This window comes from Enoplosus armatus, chromosome 6 (genome assembly GCF_043641665.1).
Source record: "Enoplosus armatus isolate fEnoArm2 chromosome 6, fEnoArm2.hap1, whole genome shotgun sequence".
NCBI classification, from domain to species: Eukaryota; Metazoa; Chordata; class Actinopteri; order Centrarchiformes; family Enoplosidae; genus Enoplosus; species Enoplosus armatus.
In genome coordinates this window covers 12505037-12525134 of record NC_092185.1, presented here as the reverse complement: position 1 = coordinate 12525134, position 20098 = coordinate 12505037, and the positions used below count along the sequence as shown (strand labels likewise).

The following is a 20098-nucleotide window of genomic DNA, read 5'->3' as shown; positions in this document are numbered from 1 at the left end:
CAGGCAAACAGAAGATATAAAGTTGAAGTTTTTTCAGTATTCTTTCAGAAATCGACGTGAGAAAAGTGAAAGTCTTCAGCCGGTGCAGGTTAGCGGAACTCCGGTCTAATCTGAGGTGAGGATCTCCGGTGAGGCAGCAGCCGGAGGAGGTTTCAGCACCGCGGACAGCGCACAGCTCATCTACCTGTCAGCAGCTCCGAGCAGCGCCCCTCCTCCCTCCGCTCCTCAACGCTCCCCTCCTCTAATTCAATTACTGCTTCAACATCTGTCAACGGCGACAATTGCCAATTGCATAACATCTCTCCTTCACTTATATCAAACTGAATAGAAAAGGATTTCAGGATGAGCTCCGACCACTTATAAATCACTTGCTGCAGCAGGCACAAAGCAATGACCCCCCCCCCCCCCCCCCTCTATCCTCCTCTACATCCGGTTATTTCTCGGGTTTAGTTTGACCTGCGGCGTTTACAGACGGTGTTAAAACGTCGGGGACAAATTTGCAGAGAGATTTGTTAACTAAATTGAATAAACTGGGGGTTCTAATATTTTTCACTGAATAAAAGAAAGACATTCACGCATGTGGAACCAGAGTGTAAAGTACAGTATGCAGTCAACCACGCAGAGGCAGTGTTGTGTAAGGAAGTTAAGGAGAGCAAACCTCAAGATGAAATGAGATCAAAGAGACTGGAAACCATTGTTAAATGCAGTGTATTTATCGTTTTCCACCGATTAAAGAATACATGATCAAACAAAGGACATACAAAGGTGCTCCACACAGTTTCATGATGTTTGACACAAAGAACATTTTTAATGTACATTTCTACAGCTCATTAGGATCTAGATGCAGGCAGTGCGCACACAGGTGTGACAGTAGACATCCCCTGCCCCGTCATCCGGGTCCTCTTAGAGATCACTGAGGCCACCTGCGTGCCTGGACACTGGGAAAGCATGACAGCAAAAGTGTCGTGAAACTCCTTCCTGAACTGGCGGCCTATGAAGCAGCTGAACAGCGGGTTAACGCAGGTGATGAGGCTGCAGAAGCACATTTCCAGGGCGAAGGCGAGGTCTGCTTGGCGCCAGGAGGCGGGGTCGGCAGGGTAGACTGCCCGCATCGCGATGGCGGCGTTGCGGCTCAGGTGGTAAGGCAGGTAAAACAAAGCAAAGAGAACCAGCGCGGCGCTCAGCACCCGCCGGAGCCGCCGCTGCTTGTTGTGCGGGTCGGGGCGGCAGGGCCGGTGGCGCAGCTCTCTGACGCTGCGCAGGCCGCAGTAGCAGATGGAGAGCAGCGGGAAGAGGAAGCCGACGATGGAGCAAAAGAGGGAATAGGGGAGGCTCTCCCCGGTCCCACTCATCAGTATATACAGGCTACATACGGTGCGGTTGCTCCCAGGGCAAGTCTGGATCAGACTCATACTGGCAACAGGTATGCTGAGGACCAGAGTGGCCACCCAGACCGCCACACACAACAGGCAGGTCTGCCTCCGGCCCAGCAGTACCAGAGAGCGCAGCGGGTGCACGATAGCCAGGTACCGGTCCACACTGATGCAGGTGACGAAGAAGATGCTGAGGTAGAAGTAGTTGTGGTATAACATCCTCACAGCCGCGCAGAGCGGCAGCCCCAGCCTCCAGTACAGACGCTCCAGGTGGTAGTTGATGAGGTAAGGCAAAGCCAGCAGCCACGAGGTGTCAGCCAGGGTCAGGTTGAAGAGAAACACCGTGCTGCGGGTCCAGCGCCGCAGGCGGTGGAAGAAAACCCAGAGGGAGAGCAGGTTGAGGGGAAGCCCGAGGATCAGCACCGTCAGGAAGAAGGACGGCATCACGTAGAGCTGGACCACAGGTAAACCTTGATGCGTGTCCAGGTCGCAGAAGGCTTCCTCTGGAGACTGGACAGGTCATGAGCAGAGAGGTTCAACTTGGAGTTTACAATACAGATCTGTATTCTGGCTTTGTTCATCTAAAGCTTAATTTAATTATACACAGTTCAGTACACAAAAACATAAAGACATGGACATGTATTTGCCATAATAGAAAACCATACTAAGCTTATAAACAATCATTTGACATGGTTACAATAGATAGATAAAATGTTTAAAATCACAGTGAACCTTTCCAACTTACCTGGACCTGAGTGTTGCCCATGTCTTTGTTACAGTGGCTTCTCTGTGTGCCAAGTGAAACAACCATGCCAACATATTTTGGTGTACAACACACCCACCAGTGTGAACAAACACTGAATAGTTATCAGTGTTCTCTCGGGCCATCTGTTATGTGAACAGCAACTTTCATGTCCTCAGTAAAAGGAGCCGGTGGTCCACAGTATTTAGGACTCATCCAAACATGTCCAACAACTACTCAAGTTCAACTGTTACTTTATTTTGGAGATTTGTCTTTGTTTACAATACGTATTTGGATACAGGACAGTTACAAAAAAAATGACAGGAACAAATAAATGAAACATTAAATTGTAACTTTAAGCATACAGTAAACAGGTTCACCGTTTTTTCCAAGCATGGTAAAAATCGGTATACAAAATAAAGTATTACTAAAGCATAACAAAAGAAGACATAAGAGAAAAGATGTACAAGGAAATAAAAAAAGTATTAGATGTATTAAGGCATCAACAGGCAGGAATTTAGCTGAGCGCAGGGCATGTAAAGGGAAACTGGAACAGTCCAATGTCGCTCTCAGTGATGTGGTCACATCTACATGCATCTCAAACAAACATAGATTTAGTTGCCTGAGTTTGTAGCACAGCCAGCCAGCTATTTTACATATAACTCAAATACTTCAACAACAGATACTTCTCACATATTTCTACGTAGGCAGGTGAATAAACATTAATGTCCTTCATATCATTTCAAAAAACAAAAGCTACATCTTTCTCCTTGTTGTCATTTATGCTCAATATAAACCTCAAATTCAGAACAGGGAACTCTCTTCTTACCTACAGACCACAACTCTCGCTCCATTTAAATGCACCAATACGATCACACATTGCTGCTTCAAAACACTGATTATGAACACGTAGTGTCATGACAACAATTACACTGACATGTTTAGGTTTTTGTAGGCAGGTTTCATTAAGTGCTTTGTGCAAAATACAAAAAAAAAAAGAATGTGTATCTTTCCTTCTCTACGCCGACACAGCAGAGGAAACCAGAAGCACAAGAACTAGGCGATGGCTGATGTGCTTTGTGTAATGGAGCAAACATAGTTCAGTAGGCAGGGGCCAGGCTTTCATTAGCTTCGACGTGTTGGTAAACAGAGGCACATTAAAAAGGGATCTCTTCACTCTTGCAGGGCTTTTCACTTCTCATCTCCAGGTACAGGACTCACTGTCAATAGTCAACAGGCACCAGCTGCTGCTGCTCAACAACTGGCCACTGCAGGACAAAATCTGCCCTTACTCACAGCACTAACAGCAGCACAGATTTGTCTTCATAAAAACGCTACTTCACATGTCAGATTTTGGCCTGGAGAAACTGTTGTTATGAGATTAAAGCAAAATGTGAAGTAGTGAAGAAAATAATTTGGTAAAATTGTGTTACATCTGTGCTGTGACCTCCATGCTGTCAAATAAACAATGCTCACATTTGTTGCAGTAACTGAAAAAAGCAAAACAAAAACTGAGTTGAACATACAGTATATGACAGTGTAACCCTTCATACAGCTGCACATAAAAACAGGGGAAATACTCAAACCCCATAATAAGCAAGCTCTCAGTTTCCAAATAATATAAATTGTTATTCTACTGGCAGATAGAACCAAAAATAAGTGTGTGATATATTAAGGCATTCAGTCTTTGGTTATTTATAGTGGCACTTAAATAAATAGTATTAGAACAAGAGTTTGCCTGTCTTAGACACAGTGTATAAGATTTCCTCTTTCCTTACAGCAAATGTCGATTATCCTCAGCACTTTGATTACCACATAGAAAGTGAAAAGCCATTAATATGAGACAAAGGTTTGAATTTATGTGTCTCAGGTTTCAGCATGCATAGAGACTTGGTCTTTCACCTGTGTGCACTCCCGCTATCAGCAGATTAGTAGAAGAGGGATGGCTGTAAAATGAGGAAACCTCTAGCTCTTTAATAGAAGCTCTGTGTGTGTGTGTGTGTGTGTGTGTGTGTGTGTGAGAGTGTGTGTGTGTGTGTACTGCACAAACGACACAGGCACTACAGCAAATTGATGGTCAGTATCATAATGCACAAGCAGGGCAATCTACATCACCATTTCCCTCATCATGTCCAGCTGATTGACCAGCAGCTCACTGGGCTAGAGACACTCTGACAGCACCTCATGTTTGGGTAAAGACGGATAGATCATGGGCGTGCAGGTGCACTCGTTGTGGCTGTTGTTTTGACTGAGTTGGATCTTCAGCTTCTCCACTTCATAGTTATGGAGATACTCCTGGACCAGGTAGCGCTCTCTCTTTACTCGAGCCCTCACGTCAGAGGGGACATCGGGAATCATCCAGGCCACAAAGAACTTCACCAGGAACACGACATGCTGTGGACGAAGACGGCATAACAGGTTTGTTGTACTTCAAAACTAAGAGCTGCAGAAGAAACTCTGCATGGATTTGTGTTGTATCTGAAGGTAAGAGGCTCAGTTAAAGTGGTCAATAAAAGTTGGTGGTGCAGCCTGGTTTTACCTCCATGATGATGATGAAAGCCAGCTTGGCAGCCAGAATATGCCAGAACTGCATTGTGTGGGCGTACTGCTTCTCATGGCCAGGAGGGTAGCGGTAATCACGATACCTACAAAGAAGGAACGTGTCAGAGATTTTAATTTCCTGCAGAGTTTTATACAGACTTTGATTTAAGATTATTTAATGCCATTCCTCAGTCCATTGTGCAAAGGAAAATTAAGTAATAATTACTTTATCCTTATCGTGCAGACTACATAATATCTATAAACGGGCCAAGTAACTAAGCACCTTTACCCAAATACTGCACCAAAGTACAACTGTGAGGTTCTTTACTTGAGAATTTTATGTTACTTTATACTTCTACTCCACTACATTTAAGAGATTTTACATAAAAAACATATGATCAATTTACATAATATGATACATTATTGTGGATTAAAGGCCCTTCACATAGGCGTTTTCAACTATTATTAGACCTGCTCAGGTTAAATATATTTAACACTTGATACTTTAATGCTGGTAATAATACTGTACTTTTAATCAAGTAAAATTTTTACTTAAGTAAATGATCCTAGTACTTCTTCCAACACAGTCATATATTAACATAAAAGTGGAAACATGCCCTATATCCACAATCCCTCTCTCTCTCGTACACAGAGCCTTCAAATCACACACACACACCTGCAGGTAGTGATGGAGTTGTTGAACCAGAAAGGGCTCTCCCCCTCCTCAGGCCTGTTGGCCGGTGGGAACTCAGAGATATTAAACACAGACAGGCTGTTGTTTATGTAGCCTTTCATATTCATCTCACCCTCTGGCTGGTATGCGTACATGTACACGAGCCGAGGGATCATATCAGAGGTGAAGGACACAATGAATGCCTAGATAGCAGGGAAAGAAACGACGTGAGGAAAACTTGAGGTAACACTGGGTAGATAATGAGCACATACAAAGCACACAGATGAAGTCCAGCACTCACATTTGTGACTACAGAGAGTACGGCCATCCCGTTGAGGATTTCCTGCCAGGCTCCGATGCTGTGGGCCTTTGCGGCCACAGGACGTCTGAACTGAGTGGTGAGCTTCCAGGAATCCACTCTAACCTCAATGATGTTGTTGATAAGAGCCATCAGGGGTGCCAGAGGGAAGGAGGCGACGAACAGTGTGATGAAACCAAATTGGATCACTGGGACACAGAGAGGAGAGAGGTTAGTGAGACAGTAGGATGGACACAGCACCACCTGCAGAATCTCAGAGGACACTGCATCCATCTATATTTCTATCCCTCCATCTATCCATCTTATTTTAATAGGTAATTAATTACCAATGTTGCTTTAGGCCTGGTCTTGACTGAAACTGGACTCCACTAAAATGGTCTTGACTGCAGCCTAGCTTTCAAGTGTGTATCTAAATCTCTCTCTGTGTGGATTGACTATGTACTGCATGTTTACCCATTTCCAGGTACTCGTAGAAGAGGCCCAGCTGTCCAAAGCCCTGTAGGTCGTGGTCCTGCTCCCAGCGGCTGTACAGACTCTCTGGGTGGCTTCGTGCCTTCCTGCTGCCCCACCAGTTCATCAACCACCTGAAGCACACAAGGGGGCGATAGAGAGCTGTGAGGTAACATAATTCACCATCTGACAGCCATATTGGAGGCTGTACTGAACTGTAAACAAAGGCTATAAAGAGATGATTGCGCTTCCAAACATAGAAACCTTCCATTTGAACTGAGCGTAAAAGTCAAGGTTAATTTCTGCACTTGTTTTAACTGGAAACTGATTATGCAGCCTCTGATAATAAGTCGTTTCACAGCAGACACTTTTACTTGTCATAGTAGTAAGCCATAACAGTGTGACAGTGAGCCAGCATGCACAATACCAGGACTCTGAAACCAAAGCAGCTAATGTAGAGGCTAGTAGATGCATGATGACATTACTTTGAGTACATTTCTAAATCATCCAGCAGGCTGAATTGCTGTACATGTGATGCAGCTGCAAAGCCTTTAAAGAGTGTGTGAATTTAACCCCTCTGTATCTTTTCTGTATTGTGCTTTGGATGGTCGGTTCAGTTGGAGTACTCACGGGACCAGAGCCTCCTGGATGTTGCCCCACACCTGTTTACCAGTCATCACTATCACCAGCTGGGTGGTCAACTCAATCAAACAGCCACCAGGGTCACACTGAGTGGAGACACATTGAGATAGAGGAGGGATGAGAAGGAAACAGACATTAACTCAAATTCAGGCTCAAGTTGAATCACCAGTGCTAATCTTATACAATGTAATGTAGTTATATCTGGTACCTCTTCATTCCTCAGTTTGCTCCACTTGCCAAACATATAAGCATAATCTCCAGGATAGCCGACAAACTTGCCCTTAAAGAAAGCCACGTAGAAGCAGGAGGAGTAGTAGTTGACAAACTGGAAGAGGAACATCTTCACTGTCAGTTTGTTCTCATACTCCAGGTGGGTCTTGGGAATTTCTGCCACATGGTAAAAGGTAATAAAACAGATTTTAAAAACATGAACCAGAAAAGGAACACATTTTCACACAATAACACACAATAACAATTTCAAGGAGCATTATGAAATGAATAAAGGATACATCAAAAAACACAGAAATGTAATAATCTGGGATTCACTCTCTCACCCATGTCAGTGATCCAAACAGCCACTCTCTCATACATGAGGTTGAGGATCATGATGATGACAAAGTTGATGCAGGAGGCGGTGACAGAGGTGGCCAGCTGTGGCGTGATGAAGGGGCCAACCACCTGCAGGTGGGTTGTGGGACTGTCCTTCATGATGCTGGCGAAGGCTGCATATACCGCCAGGCGGTACGCTATCACCCCAATGATGCAGGCAATGATCAATGAGATCTTCAGGACAGAGACAACAGTGACAACATGAAAGACAACTACATGACACAGCAAGTCACGAGACAAAGGTACAGTGAGAACAACACACCAATCATGATGCAAGCGCAAAACACCCAAACACACATAGACATATGAATGGAGCAAGGTGAATTATTGCAAACATGGCTGTAAGGAGTAACTGTCATGCTTGGAGTGTGCACACATGCCCCATGAAAAGAAATCTACCACAATCTTCCTATTAGTTCATTCACATGTTACAGGTTTTTACAAACAAGGGTACACAACAGTAATTAAAATCTGGGCCGGTATGTATGGACTTAAATGGGTCACAATTCTAAGAAGTACATAGTTTTGCCCTCACTTTTTGGATTTCATGCCATAAACATTCCTCAGTGATCTGACTTGGTCTCCAAATTATTTAAGAGAGCTCCATTTCTTAGAAGTTTCATACATACTGGCCGTGGTCGAATGATATTAGTGATGATGATGAACAGTATGGTGGGAAAGACAAAAAGACAGGGAGGAGGAACAGGTAGAGGATGAAAGCAATTTAAAGTAAATTCAATAAATCAAGTGTACCAAAGATACAATGCTCACCCAGAACAGGACAGTGGCTCCAGACAGACATGTGCGTGCACACTTGGTTGTTATGGGTAAGTATGGCTCCATTTCCTAAATCATAAGCAAGCAAAGCATGGACACGGAAGTCAGTCACCCTTTGTTATATCCTGAAAAGACAGTTCTAAAAGGCCAGGTTCCTTTAATTACCACTGGCCTCAGATGCGAGGCAGAGTGAGGTCGCCCAATCAGAGCTCTTTGTGTGTAGGCGTCCAATTCTTTCATCTAGCGGTCTCCTGGTGAAGCCATGCGTTTGCAAAAACCTCTCTCAAGATACTGATCCACAAGACAAACAATAATGTGGTCCAGAAGGAAACTCGTGCCTCTGAGTCTTTCCAGAAATTTCTGTTATCCACACAAACTTACACCACACCAAAACCTCTTCCTCACCAATTGGGCATTCCACGTTAAGTGCTACCCTTACCCAGAGTACCACGGTGGCCCAGCACAGACACAATTTCCCCAATAGATCTGTGGCAGTCCTTTCAAGAACCCACTCCGTTTCCTACAGACGGGTGGGATGTGGTCAAGGCAAATTACAGCAACCTGTTTCTGTTCATTTCACAAGTCTGTGTCTGTCACTATCACTCAGCAATAATATTCTTAATCTCCATTCAAACCAGTTTTTTTAGTCTAATGAATGACTGCAACCAACTCAGTGTGAAGAACCTGTATCCAATAAATACAACAGATACTGTAATCTGTCCAAGTCCTACCATACAGCATATCTGTCTGATGAAGCATTGTAGAAGCTACACAGACCTAGAGCTGTACATTAGAGCAGTATCATACAGTATATTAATATTTCATGAGCACACAAACACCTGAGTGATGCGGTTCAGCTTGCGGTTGGTGCACTTGGTCTCATACTCTGGCCGTAGCTGCAGCTGCTGTTGCTCCTCCTCAAAGTCGACCAGATCCCACTCATACTCAAGACGAGCCTGCCGCCTCTTCCAGAACTCCAGAAACAGCGTCACTGCAGAGCATACGACCCCCAAATGTAATTTTTCACTGCTTTGACAACCATTCACCTCTATTATATTGGTGTGGTGGCAGAACTGTCAGATCTCAGCACCTCAGTAGATGAAAAGTAAGAGAGAAAATGTGTTTTTTTTTTTGTGATTTGGAATAGAGTAACAGTGATTTTAAATAACTAATAATAGTTCAACAGCCCCCACTAGGTGGTGCACTGGGTTATAAAATACAAAATGCAGAGAGCAGACATTTACTCACCCCAAATCCCCATAAATATGGCAAAAAATACTGTTCCCACATTGTCAAACAGGTGTGATTGCTGAAAGAAGAACATGTTTGAGAAATAGTGAGATTATGGAAAACGGATTTGTTGACATTTAGCTGCAACCACCCTTTAAATATATCACATAATGTGCATAGAACATGAATCACGATGAACAAAAACAACTCAGTCACAAAGCCGGGATGTCTCACCCATGAGGAGTTGCATGTTGTGTTGAGTTTCCAGTAGCCACATTTCTTGTCACACAGCGGACACATGATAATATTGCCTCCAATTTCCTCACTGCATATTTCTTTACTGTGGGGAAATGACAGCTATTTCAATAAAAGGAACAATGACATTAGAAATAAAAAGAATACCTAATATACCATGACATCTGAAAGACCAACAAATCAGGCAAGTATTCTTGGTAAAAAAAAATCACCTCCACTCGTTGTCATCATAGGTCAGGAATCCGTAGATGAAACAAATTGTCCCGACGATTGCAGCAAACAACAGCATCTCAGTGTAGAAACCCAGCCACGCAAAATAAATACCTATCTTCTCCCCATAATACTTCCTGTTGAAGGGAAATACAACAACATTTTTACTGTAAATTCTTCTGCTGCCAGATTAATGTTGAGTAAATACGCATCAGATATGACTACTTTGTCTTACCTAATAAGATTGAGGGGCTGCTCCTTGAAGAAACAGAAGAATCTGGCCCAGTGTTTGTAGAGATTGTATCTCTCACTTTCGCAGTTGGCATCCCTCGATTTTGTCCAGTATCTACTCTGCACGCGCACAGAAGTACACAGTTCACTACCACATTCATTTTGTTATTGAAAGGTTATTTATCCTTGCACTGCAGGATGTTACTGTTAGAAAGCAATGAGTGCACATTCCATTGAAGACTCCATAAAACAAGTTCACCAAAAGAGGCTCACATCATGCAGCGGGAAGGCAGCAGTGTAGGTGCCGTTGTTGAGTAACCTCTTGATTCCCTTCTTGTCTTTATCTCCACATTCATCCCTGAAGTACGAACAGCGAGACAGGATGTAGTAGACCTGGGCAGACAGAGAAATAGAAGAAGATAGTGTTTTCTTGTTCAGAGGCTTGAAAATTGTTTCGATAAAAACAGAATTATAAAGTTGCTTCTGTATTTACAACAGTTTAAGATAACAGACATTCAATTCTTCTCAATAGACATAACCTACTAAATTTGAAGCTCAATCATTTAAATAAGCCCTTTCAAAATGTAAAAACAAAAATGGTAACACATGTATGCACATAGAACTATTTATAGCAAATTCAGATTTGATCTGAATGTCAGGGGAATGTTTTAATTTGAAGGTCACAAACAAGATATGGTCAAAGCATCCTTACTATCCTGTTGCGAGTAGAAGGGGGGAAGAACGTGTCTTTGTCATCGATAAGGAAGAAGTCAGACTTGCTCTTGTTGAAGGGCGCTGTGAAATAGTCTGGCTCGGGGTGCATGATGTGCTCCGGCAGACGGAAAGGGGTGGACAGCCAGTTCATAGGCATATCGCTGTTGTCTGGGATGTCGTTGGCCTTGAATGGGACCTTGATCTTCAGCACGTCTGCGTAGGTGGCCAACACTTCCCATGGAGCGTGGATCTTCACGAAATAAGTTTTTCCATCTTCTGACTCCTGATGGTAATGACAGTGAGAAAGGTGTCACAGTATAAAGAGTGTAGAGCTTCATGATTCATTCCTTTAAAAGTGCTTTTTACAGGTTTTATGTAACATTCATGGTTTGTTGACTGTATAGTATAAAGATAAATGTTAGTGTTTGCTTTTACTGTATCACAAAGACACTTTGGTAAAGAAAAAACAAAAAAAACACAAAAAACCCCACCAACCACTTAATTCCCTTTTACATTAGACATAATCAAATAAATAGCTGGACGCTCTTACCGATTTATCTTCTGTCTCCAGCTCCAGGCCGACATTCACTAGATTGGCCTCATACACCTTCCTCCTCTCCTTTAAAAGAAAACGAAGCATATATACATATATTTATTAGTTTGATATAAATTGAACTCTTTTACTGCCATTGTATAACAGTGAAATGTATTGTAAAACAAAATGAAGTACACACAAACTGTGTGAAAAATAATTATACACAAAAGCTTAAAAGAGTGGGAAAACATTATATATAAAACACTGAGGAGTATATATTTAAGATTGTGAAATGTACAAACATATGTACTAATATCATATACAGTCACATTGTATGATATACAACTGATGATATATAACTGAAATAAGGTTGAATGCTGCAATTCTAAGTATATCAAGCCAAAATCTAAGTAATATTTGTGAAGTAAATAGTTAGTACTGGACTGAACCAGTGTGGACACAGCAGTTGGCTCAGTACTTTCAATAGTAGTAGTCACTGAGTGCTTGTGGTAGAGCAGTAGTATGACATAACTTTATCATATGACACTTAGGTTTAATGACTTCGGGCACAAGGAAAGAAATTGTCCATATCATTGAAATGATGAACTCTGAGGATATCCTGTGACAAACAGTTCTTACAGTTTAAAGCAAGAAGTGGAAATAACGTCAGCTGTTCTTTTGTGTGATATTTTAGGATTACAAGATATTTCATTCTCATTCTCCACATTAATACAAACAGATGCTTGCAGTTAGTGAACAAGGGAAATGTAACTTGTGTATACAATACCTAGAGGTTGTTTCTTACCTGTTTTCTCTCCCCATCTTTATCGTCAACATAGGACAGGACAAAGTCGATCCTGCGCACTCCATCACGGAAAAACACAGAGTCTTTACTGTGTTGTTGTTTGTCAATCTATAACGAGAGAGAACAGAAGTCACAACATTGAAACACACACATACACACGTACAGTATCAGTCCATCAGGTCTTTGGATGCATTCAGCACAGCAGACCAGACAGCATGTGTCAGTGGCTAACAGCAAAACCCAAAGAACACAAACGGCATGCTAAATGGGGGGCATCTGCTATATGACTAAAAAGTGTCCCCTTTATATACTTTATTGAACAAGACGAGAATAGGCTTTAAAGAAATCTTCGTTCAAGGAAGTCCAGAAAGACAAACTGTGAAAGCTTATTAAACACAACCTCAGGCTACATGTAAAAGCAAAGGATATGTGGAGAGGACTACACATTTATACATTTTCTACATCCAGTTGTCATATCTGGATTAACACTCCAACACTGTTGTACTTTATTTGTCTCTGTGCTTCCATGGTGTCTGAAAACACCTGCATTGGTTTCTAAAGAAACTCCAAGCACGTGTATCAGCAAATGCTAGCCCTTCAATGGCCTACTGAATGAACTACACAGGAATGCTTTAAGGGAGGAAAGGAGGGCATGACTGCTTGCTGTTAGTGCTGCTTCAGCTGTTCAAAAAGCTAAAAATAACCATGTACCATGAACCTCTGTCATCACTACTCATCACTACAGTAGCTACCTACACAGGACTGCAGACCATTCAGAGAAGTCAGACTATTTAGCATCACAAAAACTACAACACTCAGCCACATCTATGGTTACTGTACTGTAGTTCTGAAAGGGTTTGCCCTGTCGATTAGCACAACGTCATGGGGTTGGAAAGGAAGAGCACTTTACCTCCATGGCCCACTCCCTTTATGGTTATGATACATCAGCGGAAAGTCCGGCTCTGTCAGACGCAAAATTGCCTTTCTCCTGGGAGCATGGTCCAGCCCTGAAAGCACTGCTTCTCTCACTCTCACTCTCACTGATCCCCCGGTCAGAGGAGCTCCATCCAGTCCACTCACCTCCCAGGACAAGCCTTCGCTTGCTCAGGCATCCAGAAAAGGGAGAGGGAGAGAGACGGGAGGAGGGATACTAGGAGAGAAGTGGAGGAGACTCCTAGAGATGACATCAGCTAGCTAGGATAGCATAGCTACTGCCAGCAAGATAGCTAATGTAATAAGAGCACAGCATCAGCAAAGGGGGGTGACTGTACAACACTGACCTTCGGGAGAGTAAAAGCCAGAGTCCCTCACACATGTTGTCTAATATTTCAGATAACCAGCAAAACCTCAGCTGAAAAGCCAACTGACCACATGAAGAAATCTGCTCTGATAAGGCTCATAAAGGTGAACTACAGAAAAACCAAAACTGATAACTGGTGTATAATCTCCCCAGTCTGACATGACATTTGAAACTAATCCATTAAACAATCTGGAGACATTACCACAATGATGTACAAAGTGAAAATGGGACTCTATCAATGGAAAATGCATGTAAAGTTATGTCGCACAAATCTACAAAGGTAGTGATACACTGTAAGTAAGACAGCTGTTTTTAGCTCTACAGCTGGTTCCTACTGTACTAACTTGTAGCATTTGTGCCGTCGTGTTCAACCTTTTTACGGTTCTCTTATCCCAAATTATGCATACGTTCTAACCACTGGTCTGCATTACCTCCCAGACTAGATTGGACCATACTGACCATGGCAGGGTGGTTGCTTTCTTTAAGTGGGACTTCACTGCAGAAACTCTCTAATTTGCCATAATTACAGGTCAGCCATATGGAATCAGTGCATCTGCTGGGATCTGCTGCTGCTCAGCAAAGCTGGTAGAGGCCACAGAGTTCTATACATTTGCCAACAGACCCCTAACTACTGGGTGTTTAGACATATGTACGGCTTTTATCTTAATTAGGAGGAGGATAAATGTAGAACATGGTGTAAGATAAATAGGCTACTAGTTTAAGGGAGGGGCTTCTTCAAAATATTACTTTCAAAGCATTACTTTTTTTGGCCGAAAAGAGTTTGGAACAGAACTTCTATGAAACTGGTCACCTCTTTGACTCTAAATATAACATCGTAATGAATCCTCTCTCCACTCTATGACTCTCCTATCTAGCTTCATTTTCTACACTTCAACACCCTGTAAAGTCTCTAATGCACTCTGATATTAGTGCCACAAAATCTAACAGCAAGGGTACCATTCTCTTCTCTGTTTTTTTTCTTTATTATTTCAACAACATCAAACTGAAGAGTCTTTTTCTTTTGCAAAGAACATAGTTCTGTATTGTTCGCCAAATTTAGTAAATGGCTGCTTCTATATCTCTGGATTATAGCTTTATTTCATAGCAATAAATCACTGCAATCCTCAAACTAGTTCTAAACACAGGGAAGATTGTTTTTCTCTCTAAAAAAGGAAAATTGAATACTCCAATTCTCAGTGAGCCTCTCTAAAAGTTCACATTGACAACCCAAAACTTATTGTAGGAGGAGGACCATACACTCGGCTGTTGTTTTCATTCTTCATTACAGAGGCAAGTTTTAGATGTGCAGCTGCCCGTCCTCTAAAACTCCTTGATGTGATCTTCCACTTGGCTCAATCGTTGCCTTTAGATGGAGGGAGCCAGATTACTAGAAAGGCTTATAGCAGGGTTTTTTCCCCCCAAAAGATTAGCCGCTGTTAAAAAGGGTAATGATTCCAGTTTTCATTAAAATGAGTTACACGCTGTTTACGGAACACCACATTTTAGAGGGTTCAAAAGAAGAAGGCTACAGTATATTATATGGTTAGCCACAGCAAAGTTCAGTCCTGTCATGAGCACAGGGCAGGGTCATGATTACAGTACTGTATACACTTAAAGTATACACACACACACACACACACACACAGAAAAACAGCTAGGCAAATGACAAATACGGTATACGGCAAGTCTGCATGTGTGTACTTGCAAGTATGCTATTTCTAATTATGCTGTAACACCACCAGGCTATTGCTTTCTCTTCAGTGAAGCAGACAATTATCAGAGGTGAGAACAAAGCAGGTGAAAGGGAACTTTTCCATTTTTAATGAACTCTCATGATGCATCAACACATAGCTCATGCCAGTATGTTTCCATTACTCTCTGCAGAAGAAAAAAAAACATGCTTTCCAGAGGCGTACATCAGCTCTCTACCAAGAAATGTGTATTGATTTCAACTCTGATGTCCAAGCTTTATTCTCTGAGTATCTAATGCCGGTGGAGAAACTCAACACTGAACAGACAATCCTCCAAGAAGGAAACAAAGGCTGCCAGGCAGACATATGCACAGTAAGTTGCATCACATCACAAGCCTGTTTTACCCAGCCATACCCTGGAACGAAACTTCAGGAATAGCGCCCGCTTTCTCGACAGCTGTGGAGGAACCGAGTGGATAGTGAGGGAAAGCCTAACAACACAATAAATTCAACAGCAGACAGCTAAAACTGCAGCAACAAACTTACAGAGATGATCACTGTTCATGGATCAAAATATCAGACCCTCTGCATTACGTTTACACATCGTTGAAGATTATGTCACACACTTGTGAGATGACACACAAACACGCAGACACTGGCACAGCAGCATGCATCCGTGTCCTCGACTGGTGTCTTACCCCAGTCAAAGCACTGATTTGCTCTAAGGTCTGAGCCTCACACTGTGGACTGTCGCTGTGGTCAGAGGGGGCCAGGGAGGCCAAGCTGGTGTTGAGAGACTCACAGGTCTCTACACACACATCAGGCGTTAGAGGAGACTTTAAGTACAGTGTGAAAGGGGGAGAATAGACAGGAGTGTAAATGTTATCTCTGACTCTCTCATGACATTTGCGGGTTGTAAACTATTACGTTTGTATTGGAAAAAATGATGTAATCTCAAAACTGAGACGATTAATTGTCGGCTTTAGCCACGTGTTGGTGACGGAGTTACAATAAGAAAATCAGTGTGACTATTGAACTGGGAAGAGAGAAGGAACGAAATCTAAATAAAGCATTGTACATGAACTTCCTGCTACCATGTTAATAGAAGGTAGGAGGTGAAGATACGATACTGTCAAACAAAGCAAGTCTTTCATGCATCAGTCTTTGAAAACTAAATATGAACATGTGGGAGTGACATAGTTTCACATATTATTAAAATCATCCAAGAATATGCAAACTATTACGAGGCACTTGCAACCATATATTATGACATGGGGTGTTATGAAATTACGATTTGGAATTTGTATGAAAGGGAGCTCTCTCTCAGACTCTCCACACTCAAGGTAAAAGAAGTTGCTTCACAGAAACATCTGTATGAAGGTGCTGAGTGAATGTAAGCATGTGGTGAGTTTGGTGTTTACCGCTGATTGTCCCTGCTCCAGGGATCCTGTGCTGGATGAGGCATGTTGGTGGTAGCCATTTATATCATCTGTAAGACAACATAAACATAAAGAACACCGAATTAACAATATAATTAACAATGTTAAATATGGAAGTATATGCTAACCACTGTAAAATAATAAGAACAAATAGCATAGTGAATCTCACACAGGCAGGTTGGTGGTGGTAAAGTTAAGTTTCAAGCATATGAACAGCTGCTTGAGTTAACAGAGGAGCACTGACAGCCAATGTTGTGGTCTATATTTGCACAGCATTTGGTGGCAGGGCTCCCACAGGCCAGACAGCATGACTTAACAGGATCACTGTGCTGCAATTCTACCAGACAGGAGTGACTGCAGGAAACGAGATTGAGAGGACCAGTAAACCCCTTCAATGTATTTGAAAGTGAAAGTAGTCTGTGTGATGAAACATGGCTTCAGCCATGATAAAGTTCTACTTTCATCCACCCTTCATTGCCTGTCAAATGCAAACCCTTCCAGAGTACATAATGAGAGAGAGATTTACATAAACAAATGGCGGGGCAGATGGAAAAGCAAAACAAACATGAAGTAGCGTTGGCGCGCCAAAAAAATAAAGCAAACGAAGGTTTCAGTCTCTGTGTCTGTGTTTTTAAATAGAAATGCAACCATCCTAATTGATGGTCTCTCTGAGGTTATATTTAGTCTGGACTCAACACAGAAAATGTGCTTACACTAACCTGAAACAAGCATCCGAACCTTGTAATATGTAAAGCTTCGCTGTCTCTAGGTTATTACACACCAAGTCAAGTATAAGTTAGTGGTTCAAAACTAAAATGAACGACATTTATCATAAAAGCTCCACTCCAGACCTGGAGTACAGCACAACTTCTGATGCAGCTTTTCATTTTGTTGGACTAAATCACTGTTTTTCATTTAAGCTTTACTTAAATGACTCTGCTTTTGATAATGTCTCTCAGTGCCAATACAACTAAAAGAAATGTAATTGGATTTAGAATATGAAAGTCAAGCTTGCTGTTAACATTTGAATCCACACTATGCTTCCTGTCACAAATACCTTGAGTTATGGCAGAATGTGGAAGTTTAGAGGAGACTGTTATCCACCAGCAGTGATCTCTTAAAGAATGCTGACAATCAGTACCATACAGTACAATTTACAGCAGATTTGGACTTAAAGCTAAAACACGTAGCAACCCTTTTATGACAGACTTTTATAGCGTTAACACACAAAACATTAAAGTCAACTTCTTGTTTCATCTTCCTTAAAAACCAGTTATGATACTGACTTTGATTTGGACTGCTGTGATTTGTTCCCAAATATATTTCTTTCACAACATACGAGAATGCCTCTCTAGTACAGCTGAGCATATTTTTTCACAGTTGGACACCGTATTAGAGCACTCAGTATTAACTATTCAGCTACGCCAAGAGTCTTTTCCCACCTAGCTTAGAAGGCTCCACAGTTAAGTCTTTGTTCAAGAGAGGCCAGCTGATCACAGTGGAAATGCCACAAGGCTGCATCTGTCTCTCTTTTTTTTAAACATCTATTATTTACACAAAGAAGTTATTTACAAGCTCTATTGATAATAAAAGGCAAATCCTACAAATACAGCTGGCATATTTAAATAACAGAGATCTGTATCTGTATAGCTGTATTTCATTTTGCACTCATAGTTTTTCAGTTTTCAGCAGCAGCCTTACTTCAAATGGCTACATTTTGTATATGAACACGGTGGGTGGGTTTGTCTGATTTTGTTGTCATGTTTAGAGTTGCAAGTTTCGGGTGCACCTGCTTTAGGGCCAGGCCAGTTTACATATCAAGGCAATGCTAGATAAATGTAATCCATATTTACAGTAAGGCTCTGAGCTCTGATGCAACAACAACGACAATCCAGACTAGTCTGTATCTGCGTGGTCAAACCACCACCACAAACAGTTTGGGAATCAGTACCTACAGCATGTTCAACGTGGTTTGAATCTGTATTTAAATACAGTGCTCAAACCGTTTGTAAGCAAACTGTGAGACCTTCAGCTGTCCACATGTTTTGACATGTGTGAGTGTGCTGTAGGATTTACCTTTAAATGACATTTAAAGACTCCCTGATTATATGTTATTTATTCATTTAAACTCTGCATGTGTTGTCTGGAAATACCAGCAGTCTGGGGATATGTCACAGTAACAGTAAAACCTTTGAGTGTAAATTTACAACCGGAAAATTCATTTTTGCCTGGCCCTCCTTGATATAATAGGGATACAGTATATATATTCAGTTCTGATGCTTTGTTACAGAGAGGTTGTTTTCCATCAGCAGTCACCATTGTAGAATCTATGTTCCTCCATATTAAAATAATCAAGATTTGGAGTATTATTGTGATTTAATGCTGTGGATCTGTGGTGTGATTTGTGGAAACACTGCCTCCATTGTTATCAACATAACACCAAGGTAACAGTGACTATAGTTCATGATCCTGTATAGTGATCACTCACACTTCAGTCTCAGCTAGACTGCTATAATGTGATTCTTTCTACGCTGCAGATGAAACACTTTTACATCGATTCATACAAATAAAGGTAGCTGGAGAGCATCCAGGATGATTCATCCTCCAGTCAGCAGCACCATAAATGGCTAAAAACACAGTGTGTCTGACATTCACATTTGGCCAGAAGCATAGAGGGGTTTGGGGTTTGTAATGGTGGATAAAGTGGCTGCCTGTATGTGACCGAGTGTTTCCAGTAAGCAGGCCAGCTGTCAGAGGCTGGCTGTAAGTCACTGCTGCTTTCATGGAAACAATGCCAGGCTATGAGCTGGTTATAGCGTTAAAGGGGGAATGTACAGGGTGGATACACTTTAAAATAGTTGAGCAAATGTTACTTGAATAAATTTTTGAATGTCATGTGTGTAGGTGAAAGTGGTACAGGTTGTTGTCCCAGGAAGGCATGCCAACACCAGTGACATAAATCTGACTTTAAATGTGCTGTTTACCTTAGTTGTCAATTGAGAAATGTTATGGTTATATTGTTATGTGAGAAATATTCAGTTCGTGTAAGCTATGTGTGCACAATATTCATACAGAATCATATTTAAAGTATTGTAGTTTCTTTACAATCCCTCTAAAACTTATTATTGTTTTTGAAGTTTTTCTTAACGCCGTACAGACTGGGGAATACCAGCCTCAGTTTAGTCTGGATTGATTTCCCAGTAGGACAGTATCTAAACACTAATGAATATCAACACATTAACTTCATAGCAACATTTTAAATGTAAAACTACGGATCAGCAGCTTGAAGGCAGACCGACCGGCTGGATCCGGCTGTTAGCTACTCACCGTTGAAGGAGTCTGTTGGGCTCATCTCAATTAAACTGTCATCTCCCGCTTTCCCCGTTATTCGGTGCATGTTGAGTCTGTCGTGTAGCCGAGCCGTGCTTATCGGTCCTCATGTACACCAAGATATCCCGAGCCTTCCCACGCCTGAACTCCGGGCCGCTCTCCTTCACAGTCGTCCACTTCAAAGACGCCTCGGCTGGCGGACCAAGCTACTTGGAAGGTTGCCCTCCTTCAC

At 42.0% G+C, this 20098-nt stretch overlaps 2 protein-coding genes across 3 annotated transcripts; both read right to left on the bottom strand.

The window, feature by feature from the left end:
* Nucleotides 1-830: 830 nt before the first annotated feature.
* On the bottom strand, nt 831-2139 carry LOC139286274 (succinate receptor 1-like). The gene is made up of 2 exons (XM_070907015.1): nt 2119-2139; nt 831-1883 (listed from the first exon to the last, which is right to left on the bottom strand). Exons 1-2 carry the CDS (start codon nt 2137-2139, stop codon nt 831-833), a joined length of 1074 nt encoding a protein of 357 aa, XP_070763116.1.
* A 2136-nt stretch (nt 2140-4275) lies between these two features.
* On the bottom strand, nt 4276-19933 carry ano5a (anoctamin 5a). 2 transcript variants are annotated; one of them, XM_070906915.1, is made up of 22 exons: nt 19864-19933; nt 16519-16586; nt 15796-15933; nt 15513-15554; nt 12107-12214; nt 11317-11385; nt 10765-11049; nt 10326-10445; nt 10057-10172; nt 9824-9958; nt 9591-9696; nt 9375-9435; nt 8966-9117; nt 8566-8646; nt 7295-7523; nt 6949-7127; nt 6729-6826; nt 6102-6232; nt 5631-5836; nt 5333-5532; nt 4655-4760; nt 4276-4509 (listed from the first exon to the last, which is right to left on the bottom strand). In XM_070906915.1, the coding sequence occupies exons 1-22, from the start codon at nt 19931-19933 to the stop codon at nt 4276-4278; spliced, it is 2934 nt and encodes a 977-aa protein (XP_070763016.1). The 2 variants fall into 2 exon arrangements, with proteins under 2 accessions (XP_070763016.1, XP_070763017.1); XM_070906916.1 differs by lacking the exons at nt 8566-8646; nt 15513-15554; nt 15796-15933 and adding an exon at nt 8121-8195.
* Between the last annotated feature and the right edge of the window lie 165 nt (nt 19934-20098).